Below are 26,737 nucleotides of genomic sequence, written 5' to 3'. Positions count from 1 at the left end.
GTCAGCCCTGTGAGTCTTTTGCATATTGACATGCCTGGAAATGGATGAATTCTTTATTGGCAGAGTACATTGAGAGATATGGAAGCCAGCCCGTGTGGGTGGGCTACAGAAGGAACCACAAAGGAGGAATTCCACCACAAAAGACTCGCAAGACCTGCATAGTAAAGCGTTCATCACACATTTTTTAGCAACCTTATTATTATTATTATTATTATTAATCACCTCTGGTCATGAGCTTTGGGTCATGACCAAAAGAATGAGATGGCGGATACAGGCGGCTGAAATGAGTTTCCTCTGTAGGGTAGCTGGACTCACCCTAAGAGATAGGGTGAGGAGCTCAGCCATCCGGGAGGGGCTCAGTGTAGAGCCGCTTCTCCTCCACATGGAGAGGAGTCAGCTGAGGTGGCTCGGGCATCTCATCCGGATGCCTCCCGGACGCCTCCCTGGTGAGGTGTTCCGGGCATGCCCGGCCGGGAAAAGGCCCCGGGGCCTGGGAACGCCTTGGTGTCCTCCCGGTGGAGCTGGAGGAGGTGGCCGGGGACCGGGAAGTCTGGGCTTCCCTACTAAGACTGCTGCCCCCGCGACCCGGACCCGGATAAGCGGAGGAAAATGGATAGATGGATTATTATTATTATTATTATTATTAAAAATAATATTTTTATTTTTTTTATTATTACTATACAAGGTCAGGCAAAATGATCTGACACATTTGTAGGTTAAGTAAAAGGCAAATAAAGTAAAGTAAACACATGCCATTTTGTTAAAAAAAAATAAAATTAAAAAAAGTTTTAATTAAGTAAAAGTATTAATAAATAATTATTTAATAAATATTTAATTAATAAAAAATTAAATTAAATCAGGTCGGCCACTTGATTTTGGTTTCAATGCAGATCCAGTATCTGTTTCGATAAACGTTTCCACAATGAAAGCGCCTGAAAAAGAAACCAAAAACAATGGCGGTCTAAAGAAACAAAATGGCATTATATGTACTTTTGGAAAATACAAACATTTTTTTGTTTCTTGACTTTATTTGCCTTTTATTGACCCTACAAACGTGTCAGATGATTTAGCCTGAGCCTGTACTTATATTCGTATAAGTACATAATATAACGTATATTCTCAACGGATGGCCAAGCAAACAATGCAGGCGTGTTTTGAAATGTTTCTAATATCCCACAAATTGACACTAAATGTTATTACCAGCATTTCCTAAAACGTTTTCTGTGTTTCAGAGAGGAGACAAGATATGCGGGAACCCTTGTCCAATATGTCGAGATGCCAATGTTATTGTTCATCATCAGGTGGGTTTATGGGCCTGGAATGCGAATGATGCAACTTCCTGTGGACCATGTGACTTGTAGAACATTTCAGATGTTTTCCGAGGGTATGCAAGGACAGCCGACATCACATCAACGTGTAGGACACTTTTTTGTTTGGGGGCCATGCAAGTGGCACCAATTGGGTCGAATGGGCCATTATGGAATTTGTCCAAGTCTAAAAGAACCACTATGCATTCGCAATACACATCATACAGGAACCTTGATGTGGCGGCTGAAGGGTGAGAAGGAACGGCATCCCGCTGAAGAAGGTAAATCATTGTACCGCATCCCAACCACCGCAAATACTACAAAACTGACATGAACCCAGAAAACACTTTGTTGGAGAAATACCATGGCTTAAAGATCTGCAGAACGGATGGTCACATGGCCGCTACCTTCCCAATCACAAGGGAAGGAACGTTGTTCAGCAGGTTGGCGTTCCTTCTCGCCCTTCAGCTCCCACAGCAAAGTTCCAGATAGCGAAGAAGGTCCAGATGCTCCAGGATCGGCCAGGCCAGTCACCACACATGAACATTATTCGGCGTGTTTGGGGTTAGATGAAGGTTGAGAGTATCTTCACGAGGTCTGGGAGTCATGCAAGACTGCTTTCTTTGGCGTTCCACGTGATTCTATCGATGACTGTGTGCTTATTGGTGGACTGTTTCCTGTCGAGTGACGTGTTCCACATGCTGCCGTTGGAATAGAGTTGCTATGTTACACCTTTATTTTGGAAATACTCACATTTTCACTTTGCTATAGTAATGTTATTACTGTTATTAGCATACTTATTTTGGAAATACTTCCATTTTCACTTTGCTATAGTAATGTTTTTACTGTTATTAGCATACGGAGCTGAACAGAAGACCACCGGATGAATGGAAGTGTTTTCCATGTGTCCAATGAGCTGCTAGTTCCCATGTTGGCTTCCAGTTGTGCTCTTGCGGTAAAAGTCTTCTTCCTTCTTTCCTTCCTTCCTTCCTTGCAGAACGTGAAGCTGTTGCAGCAGTTCATCAGCCCCCACACGGGAATGCTCTACGATCCCACTCAGACCGGTGAGTCGCTCACGTGTTTGTGTGTGCGCGTCTCATGGGAATAACATGGTGAGGGCTTTTCCCAGGTGTGTGTATGAAACAGCAGAAGAAGCTGACTGCTGCAATCAAGATGGCGCAAGACCACGGTATGTCAATCTTTTCATTTCTTCTGGTAGCCCCCCGGAAGGTCAATGAAGTCAGTGAATGTTTGTTTACAAGTGAGCTCAGGGGAAGCTACATCAGGCTAACATCACTGGCAGGAGAAAAAAGGAGCGCTTGATTTGCTCACCAAAACAATATGGCTAATCTCACCTCGTTGGAGCATTTTTTTTTTTTTAATGAATGAATGATTTATCCATATCAAATTTGGATACCTGATGGTACTACACCAAAATATCTGCAAATGTAGCTAGAACAATATCAGCAAAATAAGCCAGGGGTGGGCAAACTTTTTGATATAACAAAATTTCCGGGGGGCAGACTATATATTTTACACGTAACAGTCCACCTGGTATTATTGTATCTGTAACATTGTCATGCAATCTGCTATTATTATTTATTATTTTAAATTAATATTTAAATATTTTAAAAATAATAAAATATTATAATAATTAAAATAATAATAATTATATTATTATGTAAAATATGCAAATATAACTATTATTATATATAATTAATATAATAATTAGCATTAATACAATAAATATAATAATCATAATAGTTATAATAATATAATAATAATTATTTTAATTTTTATTATTATTATGTGCTTGTGTCCCTTTTTTCATCAGCACTTTGTAAACAACAGACCATGTCAAACAACGAAATTGATACAACCATCAAAAGGTTGTCTCAGGCCATGATGCCAGCTTGTATGTTGACTTTAAATGAAATACTTTGGAAAGATTGGGCGGGCCGTATTCAAACACTTGGCGGGCCGGATGTGGCCCCCGGGGCCGTAGTTTGCCCACCCCTGAAATAAGCCGCCTGCGTCTATGAGGATGCGTTCACAGCTTGAACGTCGTCCTCTACAGCCAAGCGTCATATTGCAGACACAAGTTTTGCGTGACCACAAACGCATCAGATGGGGCGTTTGGTGCTCTTGTGGCTACGTTCTCTTCTATTATTTTTGCTGTGTTGATACTATTTTGGCTACGTGTTCACATCAAATAAGTCGTTTTTTGTGATTAAAACAGTGGCCATAAGCATACTGTAACCTACCTTTCCCAAATCAAATGCAAACTGAGCTTTTTTTTTTAATCCTTTTCAGGCTTCCTTCCCTTTCAGATTCCCTATGTGGACTTTGTAGGGGAAGATTACTCCAACTGCCACGATGCCGTGGGTGTGACGCCCCCCGCCCCTTCCTTAACATCCAGTGAAGACTGGTATCATTGGTATGGGGAAATAACACCTGATGACGATGAAGTGGCCAAAGTCAAAAAGACGTATAAGGCTTACCTGAAGCCAGGCGTGTGACCACTGTCCACGCCATCACTACTAGTAGTACTACTACTAGTAGTACCACTACTAGTAGTACCACCCGCTCTGTTGTATGTGTAACATATTTTACTGTGGCTTTCTACGAGTGTATCACTGACAAAGACTGCAAATAAAAGAAGTTGAAAAACAGATTTATTTAGTAGTTTGTTTCCTTTACCCAAGATAATGATTGGAAAGCTGTTATCTGCTGCACTGCATCATCAGGCTGGCATAGAGGGTACAGTCCTGGAAAAGGCAAGTACTACTTCGGTGGAACATGACCGGTCCATCATGGATTAACCTTATTGACCATGGTCTCTCCGAGGGAGTCCAGCACTTCCCTCTTATAATCGTCAAAGTCTCCATCGATGTGATTGACAGTGCTGTCCTCTACCACCCACAGCTGGCACTGCGTCTCCGTGATCAGACGGGCGTCGTGGCTCACGATGATCACGGCTGGACAGGATAAACAAACACGGTCGTCACTTGATGTGATGATTGATGTGTCATCTTGCAGTGCAGGCAGAGCATTAGCTCGAGACCAGGCTTGAGTTTACACCCAAGTAGGATTCCTTATTTATAAAAGAAATATCATCTATTGTAGTTAGAGAACAGAAAACCTGTTTAACATTATTAGAGCCCTCTAGACATGAAATAACACCCCTACAGTCACCTTTACACGCCTATTACCTGAAATAGTAGTTGAGTGAAAGGCGAACAGGAAGTGACGTCGGGGTTTTAAGAGTTGTGTTGATGGATGGATTATTTTGCCTGTATTGTGCCTGGTGCTTGTGTGTCTCAACCAACATCACTGACACACAGTGACCGCTGTATGTTTTAAATAAAGTTTTAATGAGTCTTCTCAATGCTATTTGGAAAATTAAATTGCAGACGTTGTTCATGAGAAAGTCATATTGTGACAGTTAGGGAAAAAGTTAAAATATTAAGAAAAAAAAAGTTGTAACTGTGATAAGGAGAAGGTGTGAAGTGGTGTACTGTACTGCATAGAAGTGTGTAGTCATGCAGGGGTGTCCATACTGCGGCCTGAGGGCCATTTTCTGTTATTGGGCCTTAAAGATGATGAATTCATGATCTATGATTTTTCTGAAGGGACCCGTCTGGTTCTCACATGGGAGTTTTTTTATTGAAAATAATGGGAATAATTTGGAATCTTCTCACTTACCGCCTTTGTAGTCATTGATGGCCTCTGATAAAGCATCGATGGATTCAATGTCCAGGTTGTTGGTGGGCTCATCCTGTACACGCGGAGCCGAGAAATACACAGAATACTTATTAGGACCATCTTAGCATCTTGAAATCACAAGAGTTACTGGCATTGGACTACACGGGACATGTGAGGGGCCATATCGTATCCACGCTGCGTGATGATCATGACGTTGAGAATTATTTACCAGAATTAGCACGTCTGGCTGGCGGCAGGAAAGTTCAGCAAACACAACTCGAGCTTTCTGCCCACCTGTTGGAAGACAGCATCCATACATCACACGTCCATACATCACACGTCCATACATCACACGTCCATGCGGTGCATTGTGGGATGCTTGGTTTATACCGGACAGTTTGGAGATCTGAATGGTGTGTGCGTGGCTCTCCAGGCCAAAGCGCCCCAGGCACTTCCTGCTATCCTGGTAGGGCAGGTTGAAGTTTCTCATCAGGTACTCGGTGGGGTTCTCCTCCATGTTCAACTGATCTGCGTACTGCTGGTTGAAGAAGCCAACTTTCTGGAGTGAAAAAGGGAACAAAACGTCATCAACTTGAAAGAAAAGAAATACAAATAAACCCCCTTTCCCTGGTTTATGGCGGCTAATTGGTTCCCGACACAAACGTGAATTGAATTTTTTTTAAAATAAATGGAATATTTTCATCCGGTGTAGAAAACCTGCCGCCATGAAATGACACCATTATAGTACCCTTTTACCAAATTCAGTAAATATAGTAAGACAAAATAGTCACACTATGTAAAATACTGACACCTAGTGGCCAATGTAAAATACTACACATGACGTCTTTGAATGGCAAAGTGTATATTTGTATTAGGCCTCATTTAGCCACGTTATGCTTGATCATGCTTCATTCAGGCCACAAATGTGTACAATTTGCTTGAATATGAATATTTTTGGACTAATAATATGCCATATTCTACAACAAAACAGCAAGATATATCGAAGATGAAGTGCGGGAGGAGCTGCTGCGGTCAAGATGGGTATCGGCGTGGGAAGAGCTGTGTCGCAATATCACCGTAATATCAGGACAACATCGGTATTATGAGATATCGCTGATAGAAAAAGCACTTGCTTACCAAACGGTGGTTCTTCCTCATCTCACCCTTGCTCTGCAAAAGATAAAAGTAAATGTCAGTCATGGTGGCGTGTGGACATCACCGCCATCACCACTCATACGTACAGGGTTGAGCTTCCCATTCAGCAGTAAGAGCAGGGTACTCTTCCCAACGCCGTTTGGTCCAACTATGCAAACTGGGGGGGGGGCAAAAGAAACGCAAGCTGTGATTGGCTCGGAATTTGAAAATTATTTTCCCCTTTCCAAATTGGGAGAAAATTCAGAATAAATTTAGGATTATGAGAGTTATAGCACAGAAAACCTGTTTAGGACCTTGTGAATACGGTTATTAGAGCCCTCTACGCATTGAATAACACCCCTATAGTCACCTTTACACTCATATCAGTTAATATTTTAGCTCAAATAAAATAAAATGTTTTTATAAAGGGATCAAGTCTGGTGTTTACATTCCAGTAACAACACTGACACCTAGTGACCGGTGTGGAATACTACATATCACGCCCAAATGCCTTCTTATTGTATTTGGCTTCAATGAAGTATTTTATACTTGAATATGCATATTTGTTTTGCCTAATAATTGGTGGTATTCAAGCAGGAGAGGATTTAGGAGGTTTTTTCGTACGTCAACTGGCGGGCGTAATTACAGACGAGCGAACTTACTTCTGGATTCCATGTCGATTCCAAAGTCGACATTCTTGAAGAGTGGCTTCTGACCCTCGTAGCCAAAATCTACACCTGGAATCATCAACAAAGTCCACGTCAGGTCTTTGCACGGGACGCTACGTCCAGCGGATGGAGGCGTTTAGCCCTTAGCATAGATTTTTAACAATAACAACGTTAAGCTACACCATAGGCTAATAAGATGTATTACAGATCCTTACTGTGCAGGCCCAGAATGGGTGGCGAGAGGGGTGGGGGGTTGGGGAAGGTGAACTTGACGGTGTATTCTTTGGGCCGCTTCAGCAGCTCCGGGGCCTCCTGGCTCTCCTCTTCCTGGCCTCCCTTCTTCTTGCCTTTCTGTTGCTTTCTCGTCAGAGCCACCTTGGTCTGCTTCTCCTGCCAGCACCATCCGCATTTTCCCAAGTTAGGAAAAACCATGGAGATGTCACCAGTCCAAGAGGGTCGTTGGCGGGGACACTCACCGCCTGTTTGGTGGACTTGCCGCCGGCCTTGAGGTCCTTAATTTTCTTCTCCTGCTTGTCGTACTGCTTCTGGAGTTCTTTTTGCTTCTGGACATACATCTTCTTGAAGGTCACTACACCAAAGAAAGAACATCGATTTGAACCTTCCTTTTGTGTTAGCTTTCTGCTATCATCTCTTATGTTAATGAGTCGGTTTTGACCCGTTATTATATTAAATCAGCTATAAAATACACTAAAAATAATAAGTTACCATCAAGTTTGCTTCCCATGTCTTGGTTACCTTCTTAGGGTTCCTCATCCATGAAAATGTTGCTTTTGATACTTTTGGTGTGGGCATGGAGGCCTTTTTTGTCACTATACCCCTCCATTTCTATTTCCAAAAATGAACCTCAAAAGAATCATATTCATAATTGAAGGTTCTTTTGTTAGCTGGCTATTACTGAGGGATATAGAACATATCTCTTAAATCAATTAGTTATTGTCTCATTTTAGTATTAATCACTAAAGAAACATCTATGGCAGGGGTGGGCAAACTGCGGCCCGGGGGCCACATCCGGCCCGCCAAGTGTTTGAATACGGCCCGCCCAATCTTTCCAAAGTATTTCATTTAAAGTCAACATACAACCTGGCATCATGGCCTGAGACAACCTTTTGATGGTTTTATCAATTTCGTTGTTTGACATGGTCTGACACAAGCACATAATAATAATAATTATAATAATAATAATAATTATTATAATAATAATAATAATAATTATTATTATTATTAGATTATTATAATTATTATTAGAACTATTATGATTATTATATTATTATAATTATTATTAGAACTATTATGATTATTATAATTATTATATTAATGCTAATTATTATATTAATTATATATAATATTATTGTTATATTTGCATATTTTACATAATATAATTATTATTTTAATTTTATTGTAATTATTATAATTATTATTATTAGATTATTATAATTATTATTAGAACTATTCTGATTATTATAATTATTATATTAATGCTAATTATTATATTAATTATATATAATATTATTGTTATATTTGCATATTTACATAATAATATAATAATTATTATTTTAATTTTATTGTAATTATTATAATATTTTATTATTTTTTTAAATATTTAAATATAAATCTAAAATAATAAATAATAATAGCAGATTGCATGACAATTTTACAGATACAATAATACCAGGGGGACTGTTACGTGTAAAATATATAGTCTGCCCCCCCCCCCCTGTAAATTTTGTCATATCAATGCGGCCCGCGAGTCAAAAAGTTTGCCCACCCCTGGCCTATGGTGTTGGGGTCATCAACAAAATGAGAACCCCCTGAAGCTTCCATGATGAGAAGAGGAGCTGGTTGTCATTGTGTTGGCTAATTGTACGCTTATGATTTCAGTTTTGGCTCAAAATATGACTTTATAATCATATTATTATAACCAGGTCCAAACCGTGGTCATAATTTCAACCAGACATATTTAAAATGTAGTAAAAATGATTTTTTTTGTTGAAATAGAGTTTCCTGACAAAGTCAAAAATCCTTGATGCAATAAACAAATGTTATGGGATTATGTTTATGCATTCAAATGTAAAACGGGTCGGAGGGTTAAGTAATACTCCATTTCAAATGAATGATGCCGAACGGTAAAAAAAAAAAACAAACCTGAAATGATAAACTAGTTTGATGCCCCTGCCTTCAGCTGTGCTACTTAGTAGACACCAAGAACACGGTACCAGGAAAGATTATCATTAAATTATCTTCTTGCCAAACAGTCACATCAGAAATGGAAATAAAATTTTGTTCTCACTTCCACAAGCTTAGCTCTCACTTGTCCATGAAAGTTTGACTCTCTGGGGACGACAGACTTTGGGTACTGACATCGACCTTCCTCGTTCATGCTAGGGTACCTTTGTCTAGAACAGGGGTCAGCAACCCGCGGCTCCAGAGCCGCATGTGGCTCTCCAGCCTCTTTGTTGCGGCTCCCTTTGCAATGCTTGAATATTTTTTAGCACCCGTGTGGTGAAAATGCACGTCTTTGTTATGAGTTTACAAAAATCCAACTTTGTGTGAGACCATGAATGCATCCTGACTGAGTTCTGACTGGTGACTGAATGAGTAGACAGGATGCTATCCAGTTCTCTCTGACAGGTTAACATGAAGGGAAATGAGTAACACTTTGAGTTATTTGAGTTATTAATTATTATTAATGAGTTATTTGACGATTCTAAAAAATAAATTAGAGCTCATTTAAAAACAAAAGTTTATCTCCAGTACTAGCAAGAGTACTCCAACTCGTCTTTTTTTCCCTCCAATGTTGTTTTAAACATACAACGTTTTGCGGCTCCAGGCTATTTTTCTTTAGTGGGCAAGTGGGTGAAATGGCTCTTTTCATAGTAAAGGTTGCCGACCCCTGGTCTAGAAGTAAGTTAAGCTAGTGAGCCACAACAATACATCTATTGTGTGTCTCCCTGTATTTTTCCCCTCCTGACAGTCGTATGTAAGTATTGGGCAACTGACTCTGCTATGTGCATGTGTGTGTCTGAAATGGCAAATAAAGAACAAAATATGAATGCAAAAAAAGTGTTATTAACACAAAGACTCGTGAGAGAAGGAAGCCATACCATTCAAACCGCAAAGTGGCCAAGCATGACTGTAACGCTTGGGGGGTCGGATACTTACAGTAGTTTCCTCTGTAGTAGTACAGTTTCTGGTTGTCCAAGTGCATGATGTCCGTACACACGTCATCCAGGAAACTTTGGTCATGGGAAACGATGAGAAGAGTCTTCTTCCAGCCTTGAAGGTAGCTGTCGGGGGGGGAGAAGTCGTACATATGAGATCTCCTGGACTAAATCGACCGATTGAACGTTACGGATGCTAAACGCCATCTATGGAGGTCGGGTCACGGGGGGCAGGGACAGCCTAAGCAGGGAAGCACAGACTTTGCTCTCCCAGAAACAGAGACACCGATGGATATAAGCCAGGGGTGGGCAAACTACGGCCCGGGGGCCACATCCGGCGCGCCAAGTGTTTGAATACGGCCCGCCCGTTCTTTCCAAAGTATTTGATTTAAAGTCAACATACAAGCTGGCATCATGGCTTGAGACGACATTTTCATGGTTTGGTGGTTTTATCCATTTCGTTATTTGATGCGGTCTGTTGTTTACAAAGTGCTCCTGAAAAAAGGGACACGAGCACATAATAATAATATTAAATAATAAATGTATTCTTCTTATTATAAATTGATAACGCACTTTACATCAAATAAATGATCTTAAAGTGCACATATAGCAGATTGCATAACACTTTTACAGATACAATCATTTCGTTATTTGATGCGGTCTGTTGTTTATAAAGTGCTCCTGATAAAAGGGACACAGGCACATAATAATAATAATAATAATAATAATAACAACAATATAACATAATAAAAAAAATATTCTTATTATAATTTTATAACACACTTTACATCAAATAAATGATCTCAAAGTGCACACATAGCAGATTGCATAACACTTTTACAGATAGAATAATTTCGTTATTTGATGTGGTCTGTTATTTACAAAGTGTTCTTGAAAAAAGGGACACAGCATATAATAATAATAATAATAATACAATTAATAATAAATAATATAAATAATAATGCATTTATTATTATACATTTATAATGCACTTTACATCAAATAAATGATCTCAAAGTGCACATATAGTAGATTGCATAACACTTTTACAGATAGAATAATTTCGTTATTTGATGTGGTCTGTTATTTACAAAGCGCTCCTGAAAAAAGGGACACAAGCATATAATAATAATAATAATACAATTAATAATAATAAATAAATAAATAATATATATTATTATTATATATTATTAATATTAAAATTAAATAAATTATATAATAATTATATATTATTATTTTATATAATTTATTATTTATTATATATATTATAATATATAATGTTCAATCTGTGGCATAGGTTTTTTACGAAATCCAGATTTGAAAATACACACCAGAATACACACTGGAGAAAAACGTTTTACTTTTTTTTTCTTATATTATTAATTTATTATTATATATAATAAATTAAATATTATATATTATTATAAATAATAATAATATAAATAATAATGCATTTATTATTATAAATTTATAATGCACTTTACATCCAATAAATGATCTCAAAGTGCCCATAAAGCAGATTGCATGACACTTTTACAGATACAATTAAGATATTTTAAGATATGCCTTTATTTGTCCCTCAGTGGGGAAATTTGTAATCATTCAATCATTCCAGGTGGCCTCTTACGTGGAAAATATGCAGTCTGGCCCCTCGTCAATTTTGTTAAATCAATGCGGCCCGCCAGTCAAAAAGTTTGCCCACCCCTGATATAAGCACACATTGGACTCACTATCGGGAATTGTGTTTAGAATAAGACGCAAAGTAGGAGTTGAATTGATTGGAGGAGGGGAAATAGGACCGTCTCTGCAAAACATGTGAAAAACCTCCCAAAAGATTTATTTACTTGTTAAGCCAGATGACAGCGTTCAAGTCCAGGTGGTTGGTGGGTTCATCCAGCATCAGCAGGGTGGGTTCCATGAACAGAGCCCTGGGGGCGTACAAATTGACAGCACAGTAAGTCCTGGCCATTTCACTCCATCACAGATTTGATATTCTGCTGCTTTGTGGTTGACTGGAGCCTCCGTAGTATCCTAATTCTACGTGAGGAACTCATCACGGTGCATGATGCTAAGCCAACCGACGGGATCATGACAAATGAGGTCCGCGTACCTGGCGAGTGAGACTCTCATCCTCCAACCTCCCGAGAACCTCTTGGTGGGTCTGTTCTGCATCTCGGGCGTAAAAGACAATCCAGCCAATATTCTCCGTGCCTTGGCCTCAGCTGCTGCGGCTCCAATCACTCTCAGCTCCTCGTAGACCTGGTCCACAATTGGTGGTCAAAACCAAACACAAAGAAACCAGAGGCGGCGCTGATGACGCTTGATGGATGTCACCTTGTCCAGTCTGTCCGACACGCTGTCCTCTCCCTTCTCCAGGCGAGCCTGAAGCTGCTTCTCCTCCTCCAGGAGCTTCAGGCGCCGCGTATCCGCCTTGAGCACCGCCTGCACAGCCGGCGTGTCGTCGGCCACCACCTCTGATCACAGAGACACGCAAACGTGAGCGTGAAAGCAGACGCGCCACAACAGCCGGCGTCTAACTCACCTTGCTCGCACAGCAGCACATCGATGTTGGGCGGAATGCTCAGGGCTCTGTTGGCAATGTGCTTCAGCAATGTGGTCTTTCCTTTGCTGGAGGAAGTGCAGCAGGTTCAGGCTGTGGATGCGTGCAGCGGAGGAAGGACGGGTTGCCCAATCCGGGCTGCACCAACCAAAAACAAAAAGCAGACATTTACTTACCCATTGGGTCCAACCAAACCGTATCTTCTTCCCGCCACGATGAGAAGGTCAGCGTTGACAAAAAGCTCCTTGCCGTGGGCAGAAATGCTGAATCGCTCCAGCTAGCAAACGCAGAGCAGGACTTGGTGTCAATTCAATGGAAAGTCGGAGCGAGTGTGGTGAGGATCTCCTCTAACGTTCATGAGGTGTCGTTCACCTTGATGTCCGAGGCGTTCTCCAGCATGGCCTGTCTGGAGGACATTTCCGCCTGGGAAATGGAGAAATCTCCCTCCAAGGCATTCTGAGCGCGGAGGCTGGCCACCTGACGCGCGTATTCCATCTGTGACAAGATCCAGGAGGAACACCATCATTTCACTCATTTGACATTTCATGTATTCGTCCATTTTTAACTGGCCAATGTCAAAGTCTAAAAATACCATAGAACAGGGGTGTCAAACATACGGCCCGCGGGCCGGAACCGGCCCCCAAGGAGGTTCGATCAGGCCCGCAGGATAATTTGAAAGTGGAAAAAAATGCATAAAAGACATGGAATTAATATTTTTAATTCGCTGCAATTCATGGATCATCCGCTAAGGGGCGCACTCTTTCCATCAGAGTAGAAGACAAGCCGCATCACTGAGACAGACTGAAAACAGCAGACGGTATCAATGCGCCATCTGCTGCTTGTTACGACGTTGTTAATACCTTGGTCTCGACCTCTCCGCTACACCCTCATTAGCCAAAATGTCGTTATCCAAACGGAGAAAAGTAGATAAGGAGTGTAGAATTTTCAAAGAAAAATGGACCACGTCCTATTTATTTACAGAGATGCACGGAGGTGTGTTTGCAACAAGTTTCGGTATTGAAGGAATATAATATTCGACGCCACTACGAGACTCATCACAGCCAAAAACTACCAGGGTACCCCAAATTAACAGCCCTGGCTGCTAAAATTTTGTGCATGTTTGGGACAACCTACCTTTGTGAACAAATTTTCAATGCATATTTGTGAATGATAAAAGAAAATTGCACATTTGTCTAAGGAAATATGAGGTGTTTCATGAAATGTTTTGTAAAAGGATAGTTCATTCAATTTCAATATTTTCCTAATGTTCTTGTGCTTCTTTACACCAAAACAAAAGGAAAGACATGATATTTTGGTTATTTATAGCAGAGTATGGTATCATTTTAATGGTCCGGCCCACTTGACATCTCCCTAGGCCAGGGGTGGGCAAACTACGGCCCGGGGGCCACATCCGGCCCGCCAAGTGTTTGAATACGGCCCGCCCAATCTTTCAAAAGTATTTAATTTAAAGTCAACATACAACCTGGCATCATGGCCTGAGCCAACCTTTTGATGGTTGTATCAATTTCGTTGTTTGACATGGTCTGTTGTTTACAAAGTGCTCCTGAAAAAAGAGACACAAGCACATAATAATAATAAAATTTTTAATAATTATATTATTATTATAACTATTATGATTATTATATTTATTATATTAATGCTAATTATTATCTTAATTATATATAATAATATTGTTATATTTGCATATTTTACATAATAATAATATAATAATTATTATTTTAATTTTATTTTAATTATTATAATATTTTATTATTTTTTTAATATTTAAATATAAATATAAAATAATAAATAATAATAGCAGATTGCATGACAATTTTACAGATACAATAATACCAGGTGGACTGTTACGTGTAAAATATATAGTCTGCCCCCCCCCCCCGGAAATTTTGTTATATCAATGCGGCCCGCGAGTCAAAAAGTTTGCCCACCCCTGCCCTAGGCCGTATGTGGCCCACGATGCCAAATGAGTTTGACACCCCTGCCATAGAATATGTACTTCTTAGTTGAAACACTGGGTGGCGCCATTGCTAAGGGAACCAAATCGCAGAACCAAAAGCAGTTGGTGGAACCAAAGAAACACAAGATAGTTCTGTGCTACGCGTACGGGCCTGTGATTTTTAGTCCAGGGGTGTCCAAAGTGTGGTCTGGGGGCGTGGTAGAATGGTACATGGTAGAAATACAAGGGGCCCTATTATGCTTTTCCGCCTATAAGTGTTACTACAATGTTGTATGGTCGTGTTAATGAGGTTCGAGCATTAAGAAGCGAGCCCTGAAAGCGGGTTTGGATGCTCTGCACACTCAGAGTCCATCATGACAAGCCACACCCCCATACATTTACCTCTTTCTTCTTCTTCTTCTTCTCCTTCTTGGTAAGGTTCGAGAAAGGGTCGTCATCATCTTGCTGCTGCTGCTTAGCTTGGTCCGCGATGGCGTCCTCCGCACTCTGCTTCCACACGGACAAACGGTGAAAAGAGACCCGCGGCAAAGAAAGAGTGGAGGGCAGCTGATCAGAAAGGGCACACGAACCATCATCATGTCACCGCCGTCGCTGTCGTCCTTCTCGTCTTCATCTTCGCTCTGCACGGCAGGTTTCTTTTTCTACGGAGATGAATGAAAAGATCGTACCTTTTATGAAATGTTTACTAAAGGGCAAAGACATCCATATATATATATATGACTTACACTTTCTTTTTTCACTTTGTTGGTCTTCTTAGGCTTCTCATCCTCATCGCTGTCTGGGGTCTATAAAGGGAAGAAGCCCATGAAGAAAACAATTCTTAAACGACACCAACATGAACACAGCACAATTTGGCAACGGCCGAAAGGCTGCTGGGACACGTCTTCAAATCCAGCAATCCGGTAAAATCCCTCCTTCATCACAGCTAACTGGTTGCCAGGTAGGATTCCTTATTTATGAAGTGGATTATTCTGAGTTAGAGCATAGAAAACCTGTTTAGCACCTTCTAAATATGCTTTTTTTTTTTAAACAATATAGCGCCCTCTAGACATAAAAATCACAAGTCATCTGCTGAATGCCTTATATTTGTATTTTACTTCATTTATCATTTGTTTAAATATGCATATTTCTTTGACTTATAATTCAAGCAGGAAACAGCAGGATTTAGTCATTAATATATTTTTGAAAAACCGTGATGACGTTAAGTTGCAAAATTCAAAGTAGCAAAGGCACAGAGTATGAAACCTCATTTTTAGGGCTCATAAAAGATGATAAAATGAGCTAAAAACTACACAATGTAAAGTGGCAAGATGCACTAGGATACTGAATCTAAAAAAAAAAACATGCCATATTCTTTATTGTTCTGTGATGTTAACTTATTATTGAATTATTGTGAGGATATGCCAAAATATTTAGAAAGACTTCATTGTCTACCCATACTGCAGTTAGCATAGCTTCTGTCCAAACTACATTTGAGAACCAAAATGGCAAAATGGCTCCTTGCACCCGTCCACGTGTTTGCTGATATTCTCTTAAATATATGCTGATTCTCTTGGTTATGTTGGCTGACATTATGGTAGAGGTGGTAGAGGAAGCCAATATTGATAATAAATGAGTTTTTTGTGCTGTGATATAACGGTAGCCATCTTCTTGATTGCATCATCGCACGTGCTTGAACAACACTGCGTAACTCTACGGCATCTGGCAGCTGAGAAGGGACATTAACGACTCCGCCACTTCTTGTACTTCCCAGAGAGCTCAAATGTCCGCGTTGTATCCTCAGGACACCAAACTTTGACACTTTATCACGGTTTGAAAAACATGACCATAATCATGATCACAATCATTTTTAATTTAAGCTATTTTTTCCCCAAATAAATAATTTTAAGCATAAAAATGGCAAACAATAAATAGGGTATAACTCAAGGATAGGCAAACTAATCCGGCCCGCCAGTTGCTATTTCAACTTTTAACATACAAAATGGCAACATGACTTGCAAGTCGGATGTCTTATTTAGTAAAAAAAAAAAGACAACAAAACTGTCAAATGAAATGAAAGTTTGACGTGGTGTGATGTTTAAAGTGCTCCTGAAAAAATGGACATGAGAACATACACTTTTACAGATATTTTGGAAAAACCGTGATGGAGTAAAGTTGCAAAATTCAAAGTAGCAAAGGGACAGAAAGGGACCAAATGTAAATGTAGTATCCTACATTGGTCAGTAGGTGTCACTAATTGTCAGGTGAGACCACTACTGAAGCTCCAGTCTTGAACAACTGGTTTAAATGATCTCACAACAACAACAACAACAACAACATGTACTACTTTACGTCGACAACCACAGAAGCGCGGGCATGAACGCCTGGGGCAAACGGCACGGAACGAGGTGCGACGAGGTATGAACAACATCGTACCTGTTTTTCCGATTTCTCTTCCTCCTCCCCATGGGAGTTCTCCTCCTGATCACTCACACCCTGGCTGAGAGCTGCAAAGATGTTCCCGCCCTGCTGGACCAGACTGATTTAGCATGGGAAGAAATCATTGCTAATCCTTGCCAAGACAAGAAAATAAACCTTGATCTTCTTCTTTCCTTTCTTGGGGGCCACCACTGCAGGCTCATCCTCGTCTTCCTCATCGCTGCCTTGCACCGACAGCTTTTTAAGTTTCAGCATGACATCTTCATCGCTGCCCTGGTCTGCGTCGCCACCTTTTCCTTTCCGCCGCTCCTTCTTCTTTTTATGAGGCTGGACAAAAGGTTCACACACAAAAGTCAGCACGTGTCCAGGCTTTAGGAACATCTTTCATCTCAAAGATAAATTGGAATTTTCTTCATAGTTCATCAATTCAACCAAAAATGGTTGAGAAAGAGCAAGGGATAACTTCATGCAGAGGTGTCCCATCCCAAGTGTGGTGGGTTTTTAAAGGCCCATGACACAGCCGTGAAAAAAAAAAATAAAAAAATAGTCAAAAATATTACTCTTAAAAGGGGAATTTTGCCCACCATTCCCAATCCTCATGTGAAACATCAACACACATTTATTTCACTTTTCTGTGCATTATAACACGAGAAAACAGGTTCATTTCAGCTAGCTTACAATGCTGCCATTGGGATACACTTACTTTGACTATGAATCCATCTAAAAAAAAACCTCTCATAACGTTGCATGGATTGATATACATGCTGTGATCAGGCATCAACACGTTCCCTGATGACAACATGCAATAATTGCAGTATCTTGCCATATTTTGATGATTTAAAACACTACCAAAACTTATTTTCTCAGAAAAACTAAATAAAATGACACACACACATACACACGTAGAGAAATTGTACAGCATGATGGATAACTGACCTGCTTTGCTTCCGTCGCAGTCACCTCGTCAACCTTCTCAGGTTTGCTGTCTGTCTGCAGTTCCTCAAAAAACTGGCGTAAAAAACACACAATACAAATGGAATTATTCATCAAGTGTACCGCCAGTGACAGCGAAAGAGTACTCCCCTGCAAGTACTCACGCTCTTTTTGCCCTTTTTGTCTTTCTTCCCCCTTTTCACGTTTTTTTCTGTAAGAACAAAACAACAGCGGATGACAAATGGTCAATAATGCCAGTTATTACTCAAATAATTACATGGAATATCACTGTTGATATTGTTACATTGAAGACAAAGTGTTCACAAATACATTTGTTGATAAAAACATTTCTTTGCGAAATCATCAACAAGTAAAAATGGCGGCTGTCAGTATTTTTCCTGTGTTTATTTGGGATCACCGACACCAACATTTGCGGTGTATGTGTTTATGCGCTCTCCAACGCTAACGCAGGCAAGATTTGATGCAAAGAGTTTGCATCAAGTGCCAAACAAGACTCAGTTGTCATTGCACATGCTTGTTGCGGCATTGCATCATTTGCCGTGCATGCATCAGGCCGACGTCAGCACGGTAGAATTCATTGCAAAGCACCCGAAGGACGGTTCTCGTAAATGGCAACAACAGCTATTGTGTCGTGTCATGTTTGCCAACACCGAGTCGGTGGAATGGTCAATTTAGTGGCAAATGAGCCACCAATGTGTCGGACATTCACGCCGTTCCCAATTGAAACAAGTAAGCAATTATGGCGACCTGTCACAATCATTGAATAATCACGTCTACGTCCGCGTGCATTGACATACTCAATGTTTAATTGTAAAAGTTGCTAGTTCACTGTTGCTAATTTCTGCTGGGTATATCACGTTAAAGCCGAATTGCCCAAAAGAGATTATGGATTAAAAATACAGATATTAATACAGATATGATTGACACCTCAGCTATATACGCGGAGGTAATCCTTCACACGCTTCTTAAATGGAGAGTTTGCATGAGTTAGCGCCGGTGGCTAGTTAGCTAGCCACTTTATTAGCCAGCTGAGCTCACCTGCTATCGGAGCGACTTCATCGTCCACCCACTCTGCTTCTTCTTTCGCTTTCTTCGGCATCTTGCTCCCTAGTGGTGTGTTTTTCCAAACGTCGTGGCCAAAGAGTTAACACAATCGCACGTCATGCGGCCCAGTGAGGTGAGGATACAGGAGACTCCGACGGATGCCGGCCAAGTTTTCTTCTTCCGGCAACTTGGCGGAAGGATTTCGCCACTTTACCGCCACCTATAGGTTGGAAGAATAACTGCATATTGTATTGGAAAAGAAATACTTTACAGTCAGCATAGCTGTTAACACGCCCATTTTCACCGGGAACCTACCATAATCGCAATTATTTCCCCGCGTCCTCCTGTTTTAATTGTTCCCCGTGCTTTTCATGTAAAAAGTCCTCTCCTGTTCTGCTGCTCGGGTGCGCTCGGGAACACTCGGCCAACATCGGTGTAATGCATTCTGTCAGGCCTTCAAAATAAAAGAAGCACACCAGCAAATTACTGTAACACGATAGCGACACAGTAGGCAAGGCAGTCGTGTCTTTGAACCAGCACTAACGCGGGGAAAATAATAACGAGAAATTATTGTGGAACTTCATAATTTCGCTTATTTTCTCTCGTTTTGCTTATGTTCCAATATTGACAAATGACAGTCCACTAAAACCGCGTACGTTTTTTTTTAAATAAATACATGTTGTTGTCATTTTGGACGAACGCATAAAAAAATAGATATATGTAAAAAGCAAGCCAAACGATTCATCAAGAGGACACGTTTCGTGAACGTCACAGACGTATAATTTTTCCCACAGTCGGTGAAGGCAGCATTACGCCTTCCTGCGTGAGGCGTGTTTGGCCAAAGCAAGGACACACAAGACGGGATGACACTTGTGTAAGTTACCCGAATGACGCATACTAGCTTATGTTTGCTCTAACCGTTTTTGTGAATACCGCATAACATGTGGCCAGGACAGCCTTCCCGGGCGTAGTGCTGTCAGTGCGGGTGCATGAGTTGAAGGTAACATGGCAGGGGACGCTTGTCCGTTCAGGGCAAAGCTTGCAGCTAGCTAGCTAGCTAGCTTAGCATTTGACAGTCCCAGTAGCCGGCTAGCACTAGCCAGCCGGCATGTAAAGTAATGTCAGTGCTGTGGAAGGACGATGGAACACACCTTATTTACACTCAGTTTACTCACCGAACCGCATTCGTGAATTCCTTCTGTAGATACTGGACACATAAAATGCAATTTAATTTGAGTAGTTCATGCTTTTGTAAAGTAATACCACTAACGTTCATTCAAATCTATGCCATCTTGCTCGTATCAAACAAAATGGAATTCACCATTGCTTCGTTTTTTTTATTTTATTTTAATGCTAATCACACCAGCAACACAACCCTATTGTAAGTGAATGTGATAATATAATGAAATTTTTATATTGGTGTTTTATCACTGAGTCGCAAAAGATCAAGCAGTTGGACATTCCCTTCACAATATACCAAAACACTCCCCAAAGACAATCGCCATTTTTGTAGTTCCGCACTATTTCCGTACCTCACAAGTGGTTCCCTATGCAGCAGCAAGTGACTGGTAATTCAATCTCAGCAGTCACTGGTTTCTTATTGTAAGCTTGTGGTCGGCTGCGCGTCACATGCTCTTGAAATCCTCAAGGTAGGATGCAAATGTGGGGCGGAAGCAAAGCTTTCCCTCAAATGTATGTTTTGGAGGATATCAAGTGAGGACTTGGATCTACTGATGATAAAATGTGATCCAGTTGGCCACCTTGCTGATGCGCCAGCAACACAAACACCTGACGGGGTCGTGGTGTTTGCATGTTTCTTTGCATGACGGCAGTCTGTACACTAATCCCTCGTTTAGCGCGGTTGAATGGTTACAGACCTCAGCATGACAAGTCCATTTTAGTCAAGTAGGATACCATATTGAAAATTGAACATTTTTGCGTAGAAAACTTGTTTACAACCTTCTCAATGTGCTGTTTAACATCAGAGCCCTCTAGACTTGAAATAGCAACCCTATAGTCACCTTTACACTCCTATGACCCAATATAGTAGACATAATAACAAAAAATAAGCCATAAATAATACAAAACATTGACTAGGGCTGCAATGAAAGATTATCAGAGTCTTCTAGACATGAAATAACACCTCTAAAGTCACCTTTACATTATGATGACCCAATATAGTAGATATAAGAAGAGAAAATAAGCCATACATAATACAAAACATTGACTAGGGCTGCAACTAGTGCTTATCAGAGCTTACAAGACACGAAATAACACCCCTATAGTCACCTTTGCATTCCTAGTACCCAATGTAGTAGATATAAGAAGAGAGAATAAGCCATAAATAATACAAAACATTGACTAGGGCTGCAATGAAAGATTATCAGAGCCTTCTAGACACGAAATAACACCCCTATAGTCACCTTTAAACTCCTATGACCCAATGTAGTAGACATAATAACAGAAAATAAGCCATAAATAATACAAAACATTGACTACGGCTGCAACAAACCATTATCAGAGCCTCTAAACATGAAATAACACCCCTATAGTCACCTTTACATTCTTAGTACACAATATAGTAGATATAAGAAGAGAGAATAAGCCATAAATAATGCAAAACATTGACTAGGGCTGCAACAAACCATTATCAGAGTCTTCTAGACATGAAATAACACCCCTATAGTCACCTTTACACTCCTATGACCCAATGTAGTAGACATAATAACAGAAAATAAGCCATAAATAATACAAAACATTGACTACGGCTGCAACAAACCATTATCAGAGCCTTCTAGACATGAAATAACACCCCTATAGTCACCTTTACCTTCCTAGTACACAATATAGTAGATATAAAAAGAGAGAATAAGCCATAAATAATGCAAAACATTGACTAGGGCTGCAACAAACCATTATCAGAGTCTTCTAGACATGAAATAACACCCCTATAGTCACCTTTACACTCCGATGACCCAATATAGTAGATATAATAAGAGAAAATAAGACATACATGACACAAAACATTGAATAGGGCTGCAGCTAATGCTTATCAGAGCTGTCCAGACATGAAATAACACCCCTATAGTCACCTTTACACTCCTATGACCCAATATAGTAGATATAAGAAGAGAAAATAAGACGTACATGACACAAAACATTGATTAGAGGTACAACTAACGATTATCAGAGCCTTCTAGACATGAAATAACACCCCTATAGTCACCTTGACACTCCTATGACCCAATATAGTAGATATAAGAAGAGAAAATAAGACGTACATGACACAAAACATTGACTAGCGGTACAACTAACGATTATCAGAGCCTTCTAGACATGAAATAACACCCCTATAGACACCTTGACACTCCTATGACCCAATATAGTAGATATAAGAAGAGAAAATAAGACGTACATGACACAAAACATTGACTAGCGGTACAACTACCGATTATCAGAGCCTTCTAGACATGAAATAACAGTTAACAAATAAATAACATAGTTGTCGATGAATTGGATAATTGATGAATGATCAATTCACTGCAGCTGAAATGTCGACTCACACATATTAGCATCGGAAGAGTGGGATTTCTCACCACGAATGATGGATTACTGTTCTATATACTGTACCTCTATTGTTGTTGTTTATGTGCTTCAGGTTCTGGGAGGCCCGGGAAGCGCTGCTGTAGAATCCAACAACCGTGACTTTGCAGTGTCCTTGGTGAGGGTGGTGGCGATGGCCAGCTACTGAGCAGGGTTGCCATCGGCCCCTGTGGTGAATGGCTGTGAGCAGAGGGAGCGTTGCCTTCTGGGTGGCTTTTGTCCGCATCCACGGCAGAAGGCAGCCCATCACAAAACGCATCGGGGGGGTGAGTCAGGTAACGTACTTGCTTCCCCTTCCGCATCTCTTGGAGACTTATCGGAGCTGGAAGCGTTATTGCAAATGTTGATCCAGAAAGAGGGGAAGGTGGGCTGTACTTCCTCTGAAACAAAACTGCAGTAAAAGTCAACCAATCACAGCCCCTGTAGGTTAGATGGTTTTCAGATGCAAGTGTGATGATCAATGCGTGTGTGTGTGTCTTCCAGCCAGCAGACTTCCAGTGGCTCTGTCCGGCACGTCCTCTGAGCAGTGCATCATGGGCCCTGGCGCCCCCCAACAGCCTGCGATATCAGACCACCAAGCAGCCGGCTCTGTCCCACCCCTTTCATCACGCCAGCTCCGAGGACGACTGGGAGGAATCGCTAAGCGTGTGTGTGCTGGTGCCACAGAGCGAGTCGGGAGCCACGCGCACCACTGTGGAGATCCCATGGTTGGCTCAGACTAAGCTAGCGGAGTTACTTACTCCGGGGACTCACAAGTCCTCGGAGTTGTCCTTCCTACTCACCACGGTGGACGGCAGCAGGGAGGATGACATCAGCGTGGTCAGCGGCATCAGGAGAAGCGACCCAGACTGTTTTAGGAGCCTGTTTGAAACGGAGAGGTGCCCCGCGCCCTTCATGTATGGCTCTCGCTTTTTTTGTTTCCATTGCCCGGGAACGGAACCGACGCCACACGGCAAGCTGAACTCTAGACAGGATGTTGGACTTGAGGGCAGTAAGATGGAGGAGTTGCAGCTGCCGCAGCCCTCCTCGTTGTGTAGCCGTGCAGCGCTAGCAGAAGGGCAGCATCACGAAGGAGACGGAGAGCGAGAGCAGAAACTGGCCGTGGTGTACGAACGGCTGAGGAGAGAGGTAAGTCTGCACAACTGATCTCGACCTCGTCGCCGCGGCGTCTGCAGTGACGGTCTGTTGAGATGGAGGGGGATATAATATCGATGTTACCCATCCTAGCCACCTTTGGTCATGAGAGTGACTGGACCGAATGTCAGTTGGCTGGGCTCTCCCTTCGAGGTAAGGTGAGAAGCGCTGTCATCCGGGAGAAACTAAAACCTCCACCCCGTCACTAACTAAGTAAACTTCCCACCCGTCAACAAAGACAACCGTGGAACACCAACTTAATCCTGAACGTTTACCCCCCCACCCTGAAAGTGTCCCAAAGTTCCCCTAAGAGTCAAAGTTAGTCCTCAAGACAGAGGTGAAAACCGCAGTTCCACTCACGGACGTGCATCCACCTGGCGTTAATCCCTAGGGTCCGGAACCAAAGTCCAAAAGCTCGAGAGAAGGGAAAAGGAAATCTCATCAGATGGTCGCTTGACAGATTGGTCCTCTCAGGATCGCCGGTCGGCGTGTGGCGTCACTACCTTTTTTTCCACCAAAACCCCCACCAACATGAGCCTTCTTAAATACACGCCCTATGCAGGCGCATCTTCTCACCGCAGTCGCCCTTTACCGATGATGAATGACAACAATGATGACGTACGTATATACGGCACGTGTACAACTCCTGTAGATGTTCCCCTGTACCGAGACCATGACAGCAGTTTTTCCTACAGCTGAGTCTTGTAATATAGTGACGCGCTTACGGACCCCACGACCTCTGCTGATGGACTTCTGTGGCCATTAAAAGTGTTGTTGCGTCCCTGGGCGAGACACGTGACCCGCTTGCCTCCAGTGGCGCCCACACTGGTATGGATGTAATGCATGGATGGCGGTGGTCTGAATGAATCATGGCTTCGCTTCACTTATTGCGGTGAATCGGCTCCAGGACTGGGTCTTCATCTACGTATTTTTCTAGCTCCGTTTGTGTCGCACTGACCGTCAACTTGTGGTTTGCAGCTGCCAAATTTCCTCCATAAGACGCACGATTACAGCATGTACTCCAACGATATTGAATTCATCAACGGGCTTCTCAACACCAAGACCAGGTAAAGGTGCTCGTGCACGGCGGTCCTTTTGACTCTTGGTTTGACTTCCTGTCTGACTCGCCACAGAGGACGCCTGGTGTACCAGCTCCACCTGTCCTTGTGGCGCCTCCTGTGTCTGCTGTACTTTGCCGACGTGAGGCTGGAGGTGCTGAAGCTGACCAAGCACGTGGAGGATGGGACCATTAAGGCTCGCTGGAGGCTGAGGGGCCTTCCCTTGCACTCGCTCATCCTACGCATCTACCGCAAAGATAAATCACACTTGTACAGGTAACGCTGCAATCCGCTGCAAGGGCATGCGTGATGATGTCACATGGGTTTGCTGTCAATCATCACAAAACTAACTCAAACATGGAAAGTCAAAATCGCCAATCGACATAACGACATAACCTAAATCATGTATTCCATGCATGCTAGCTAGCATGTCTTCCATGTGGCTCCACTACTCTTGAGTTCTTCTTCTCAGCTCGTCTCTAAGAATGAGCCCAGCCACCTTATGTCGAAAACTCATTTTGACTGTCCTTTGGGTCACCAGCCAAAGCTCATGACCACGTGACCCAACTGGTAAATGGAGAGCTTAGCCTTTCGCCTCAGCTCCCTGGGATCCAAGAATTTGAGTGGGCTCTAGTACTTTGTGTGAAAACGAGGACAGCGGCCTTGAATTAGCGTCTTACATCACAGCAAGCTAAGCTAAGCGGTTGGTATATGTTGCAGGTTCTACGATGCGTTCTCGACATTCTACGTAGGACACGATGGACTCATTCACCGCCATAAAGTTGAAAAGGTGAGAACTTCACTGGTTTTTGCCCCTTTTCCGATGTACCACCGAGCTGAGACGCGCTGTCGGGCCAATGCACGGGGAGAACATGCAAACCCCAATGCAGATGTTTGCTTAACTGATGACTCCAAATTGAATGATTCCTGGCCACCAGTCCAGGGTGTACCCCGTCTTTTGCCCGAACCCGGCATACCCCCACCGCCCTAGTGAGGATAAGTGGCACAGGCCCGCGTCGGGTAGGCGTTGGAAGAGCAGCGTGGTCCTGTTGAACAAGCCAATCCCCATTGTTCCAATGAAGGATCATGATGGCGGCGCCTCCTCAGTGCCACGTGGAAAACATCTCAGGTGGGATCTCCTTGTCGTGCCAGTAACGTTGGAAGACATCTGAACCATCAAGATCATCAGAGAATAAAACTTCCTCTTTTCAATGTTTGGTGAAGTCAAAACGGGATATTTTGTGGTGTTGAAGAAGACCTTTTTTTCTCCTCTATCAGATGGTGTCAGATAGTTATTGGACTGCGCTCAGTTATCATCAACATTTTTTATAAAGGACACCACATATGATTGTATTTACCTTCAAAGACCTGAAGTCATCCACAAAGTCAAGTGCTACGTTTGCCACGTATGATGTGATGATATGATGTGCTGCCATGTCCCTCCGTGCAGGTGATGCCGTCTCAGCCGCCGGCCTTTCCCAGAGTCACGTCCCTGCTCGCCAGCGCTCTCGTCGCCCTGGAGATGGAGGACAACCAACCCGCTCTCAATCTGCTGCCCCTCCTCCTGTCCTCACTGAGACACTTCCGAGACTAAGAGCTCTTGGAGCGTTTGGAAGGTCCATCGGACAACGTCAACATTTGAAAACGGGATATATCTCGTTGTTGAAATGCTCGCTTTTCACGATTCATGATCACGCTCACTTGGCAAAATTGGAGAGAAAGCAGCGGTTGGTGATTTGTGTTTTGGAAGTGAACAGAAGCACACGTGGTCTTCATCTTCTCACTCCATTGACCCCAGCTAAAGCTCCTCAAAGTTCCTGTGTTCCCGTGGTGGATGTGTGACGCTGCTGCTGTGGCGCTCGGCATACGACATGTTCATGTTGGTGTTAAACTTGTCACCCGACTGTAACGAGTGCAGTAGATGAAGAAAACATAAAAACCTCCAATGACTGAAACCTCACTTGGCTTCATATTTCTACCATGCTTTGCTTTCAT

At 42.0% G+C, this 26,737-nt stretch overlaps 3 protein-coding genes across 8 annotated transcripts in view; 2 read left to right on the top strand and 1 right to left on the bottom strand.

The window, feature by feature from the left end:
* Nucleotides 1–3,971, top strand: part of mrps18b (mitochondrial ribosomal protein S18B) — a 5,098-nt gene extending 1,127 nt beyond the window's left edge. The window contains exons 3-7 of the mRNA XM_058046654.1: nucleotides 64–161; nucleotides 1,233–1,301; nucleotides 2,305–2,371; nucleotides 2,437–2,496; nucleotides 3,621–3,971. Of these exons, the coding sequence (XP_057902637.1) occupies nucleotides 64–161; nucleotides 1,233–1,301; nucleotides 2,305–2,371; nucleotides 2,437–2,496; nucleotides 3,621–3,826 (500 nt within the window). The 3' untranslated portion in view covers nucleotides 3,827–3,971. The remainder of the gene's footprint in view (nucleotides 1–63; nucleotides 162–1,232; nucleotides 1,302–2,304; nucleotides 2,372–2,436; nucleotides 2,497–3,620) is intronic.
* Nucleotides 3,965–23,912, bottom strand: abcf1 (ATP-binding cassette, sub-family F (GCN20), member 1). Of its 2 annotated transcripts, none has more exons than XM_058046641.1 (26): nucleotides 22,578–23,912; nucleotides 19,263–19,401; nucleotides 18,942–19,167; nucleotides 18,047–18,093; nucleotides 17,886–17,957; nucleotides 17,106–17,276; nucleotides 16,947–17,039; nucleotides 15,257–15,316; nucleotides 15,101–15,172; nucleotides 14,913–15,017; nucleotides 12,926–13,048; nucleotides 12,730–12,830; nucleotides 12,536–12,621; nucleotides 12,328–12,467; nucleotides 12,104–12,252; nucleotides 11,838–11,921; nucleotides 9,995–10,119; nucleotides 7,291–7,403; nucleotides 7,030–7,204; nucleotides 6,809–6,883; nucleotides 6,254–6,324; nucleotides 6,150–6,182; nucleotides 5,403–5,571; nucleotides 5,242–5,306; nucleotides 5,013–5,085; nucleotides 3,965–4,285 (listed from the first exon to the last, which is right to left on the bottom strand). In XM_058046641.1, exons 3-26 carry the CDS (start codon nucleotides 19,000–19,002, stop codon nucleotides 4,119–4,121), a joined length of 2,430 nt encoding a protein of 809 aa, XP_057902624.1. In that variant the 5' UTR covers nucleotides 19,003–19,167; nucleotides 19,263–19,401; nucleotides 22,578–23,912; the 3' UTR covers nucleotides 3,965–4,118. The 2 variants fall into 2 exon arrangements, with proteins under 2 accessions (XP_057902624.1, XP_057902625.1); XM_058046642.1 differs by having other exon boundaries at nucleotides 16,947–17,036; nucleotides 22,578–23,908.
* On the top strand, nucleotides 18,571–26,737 carry c14h6orf136 (chromosome 14 C6orf136 homolog). Of its 5 annotated transcripts, XM_058046649.1 has the most exons (8): nucleotides 18,571–18,632; nucleotides 19,742–19,821; nucleotides 22,606–22,825; nucleotides 23,034–23,678; nucleotides 24,663–24,751; nucleotides 24,818–25,018; nucleotides 25,463–25,532; nucleotides 26,193–26,734. In XM_058046649.1, the coding sequence occupies exons 3-8, from the start codon at nucleotides 22,727–22,729 to the stop codon at nucleotides 26,334–26,336; spliced, it is 1,248 nt and encodes a 415-aa protein (XP_057902632.1). In that variant the 5' UTR covers nucleotides 18,571–18,632; nucleotides 19,742–19,821; nucleotides 22,606–22,726; the 3' UTR covers nucleotides 26,337–26,734. The 5 variants fall into 5 exon arrangements, with proteins under 5 accessions (XP_057902632.1, XP_057902635.1, XP_057902636.1 ...); XM_058046652.1 differs by lacking the exon at nucleotides 19,742–19,821 and having other exon boundaries at nucleotides 18,614–18,632; XM_058046653.1 differs by lacking the exon at nucleotides 18,571–18,632 and having other exon boundaries at nucleotides 18,758–19,821; nucleotides 22,606–22,816; nucleotides 26,193–26,737.

Source organism: Doryrhamphus excisus, chromosome 14 (assembly GCF_030265055.1).
Source record: "Doryrhamphus excisus isolate RoL2022-K1 chromosome 14, RoL_Dexc_1.0, whole genome shotgun sequence".
Taxonomy (NCBI): domain Eukaryota; kingdom Metazoa; phylum Chordata; class Actinopteri; order Syngnathiformes; family Syngnathidae; genus Doryrhamphus; species Doryrhamphus excisus.
The sequence above is the reverse complement of the archived record's forward strand: the minus strand, read 5'-3'. Positions and strand labels throughout refer to the sequence as shown.

Coding starts and splice junctions, on each gene's coding strand:
- abcf1 (XM_058046641.1), bottom strand. CDS start 19,002: ATGCCGAAGAAAGCGAAAGAAGAAGCAGAGTGGGTGGACGATGAAGTC. Junction 12,831..12,925: donor AGAACGCCTCGGACATCAAG/GTGAACGACACC, acceptor TGCGTTTGCTAG/CTGGAGCGATTCAGCATTTC. Junction 10,120..11,837: donor GCTGTCATCTGGCTTAACAA/GTAAATAAATCT, acceptor CCCCCCCGACAG/CTACCTTCAAGGCTGGAAGA.
- c14h6orf136 (XM_058046649.1), top strand. CDS start 22,727: ATGGCTGTGAGCAGAGGGAGCGTTGCCTTCTGGGTGGCTTTTGTCCGC. Junction 22,826..23,033: donor GCATCGGGGGGGTGAGTCAG/GTAACGTACTTG, acceptor TGTGTCTTCCAG/CCAGCAGACTTCCAGTGGCT. Junction 23,679..24,662: donor ACGAACGGCTGAGGAGAGAG/GTAAGTCTGCAC, acceptor TGTGGTTTGCAG/CTGCCAAATTTCCTCCATAA.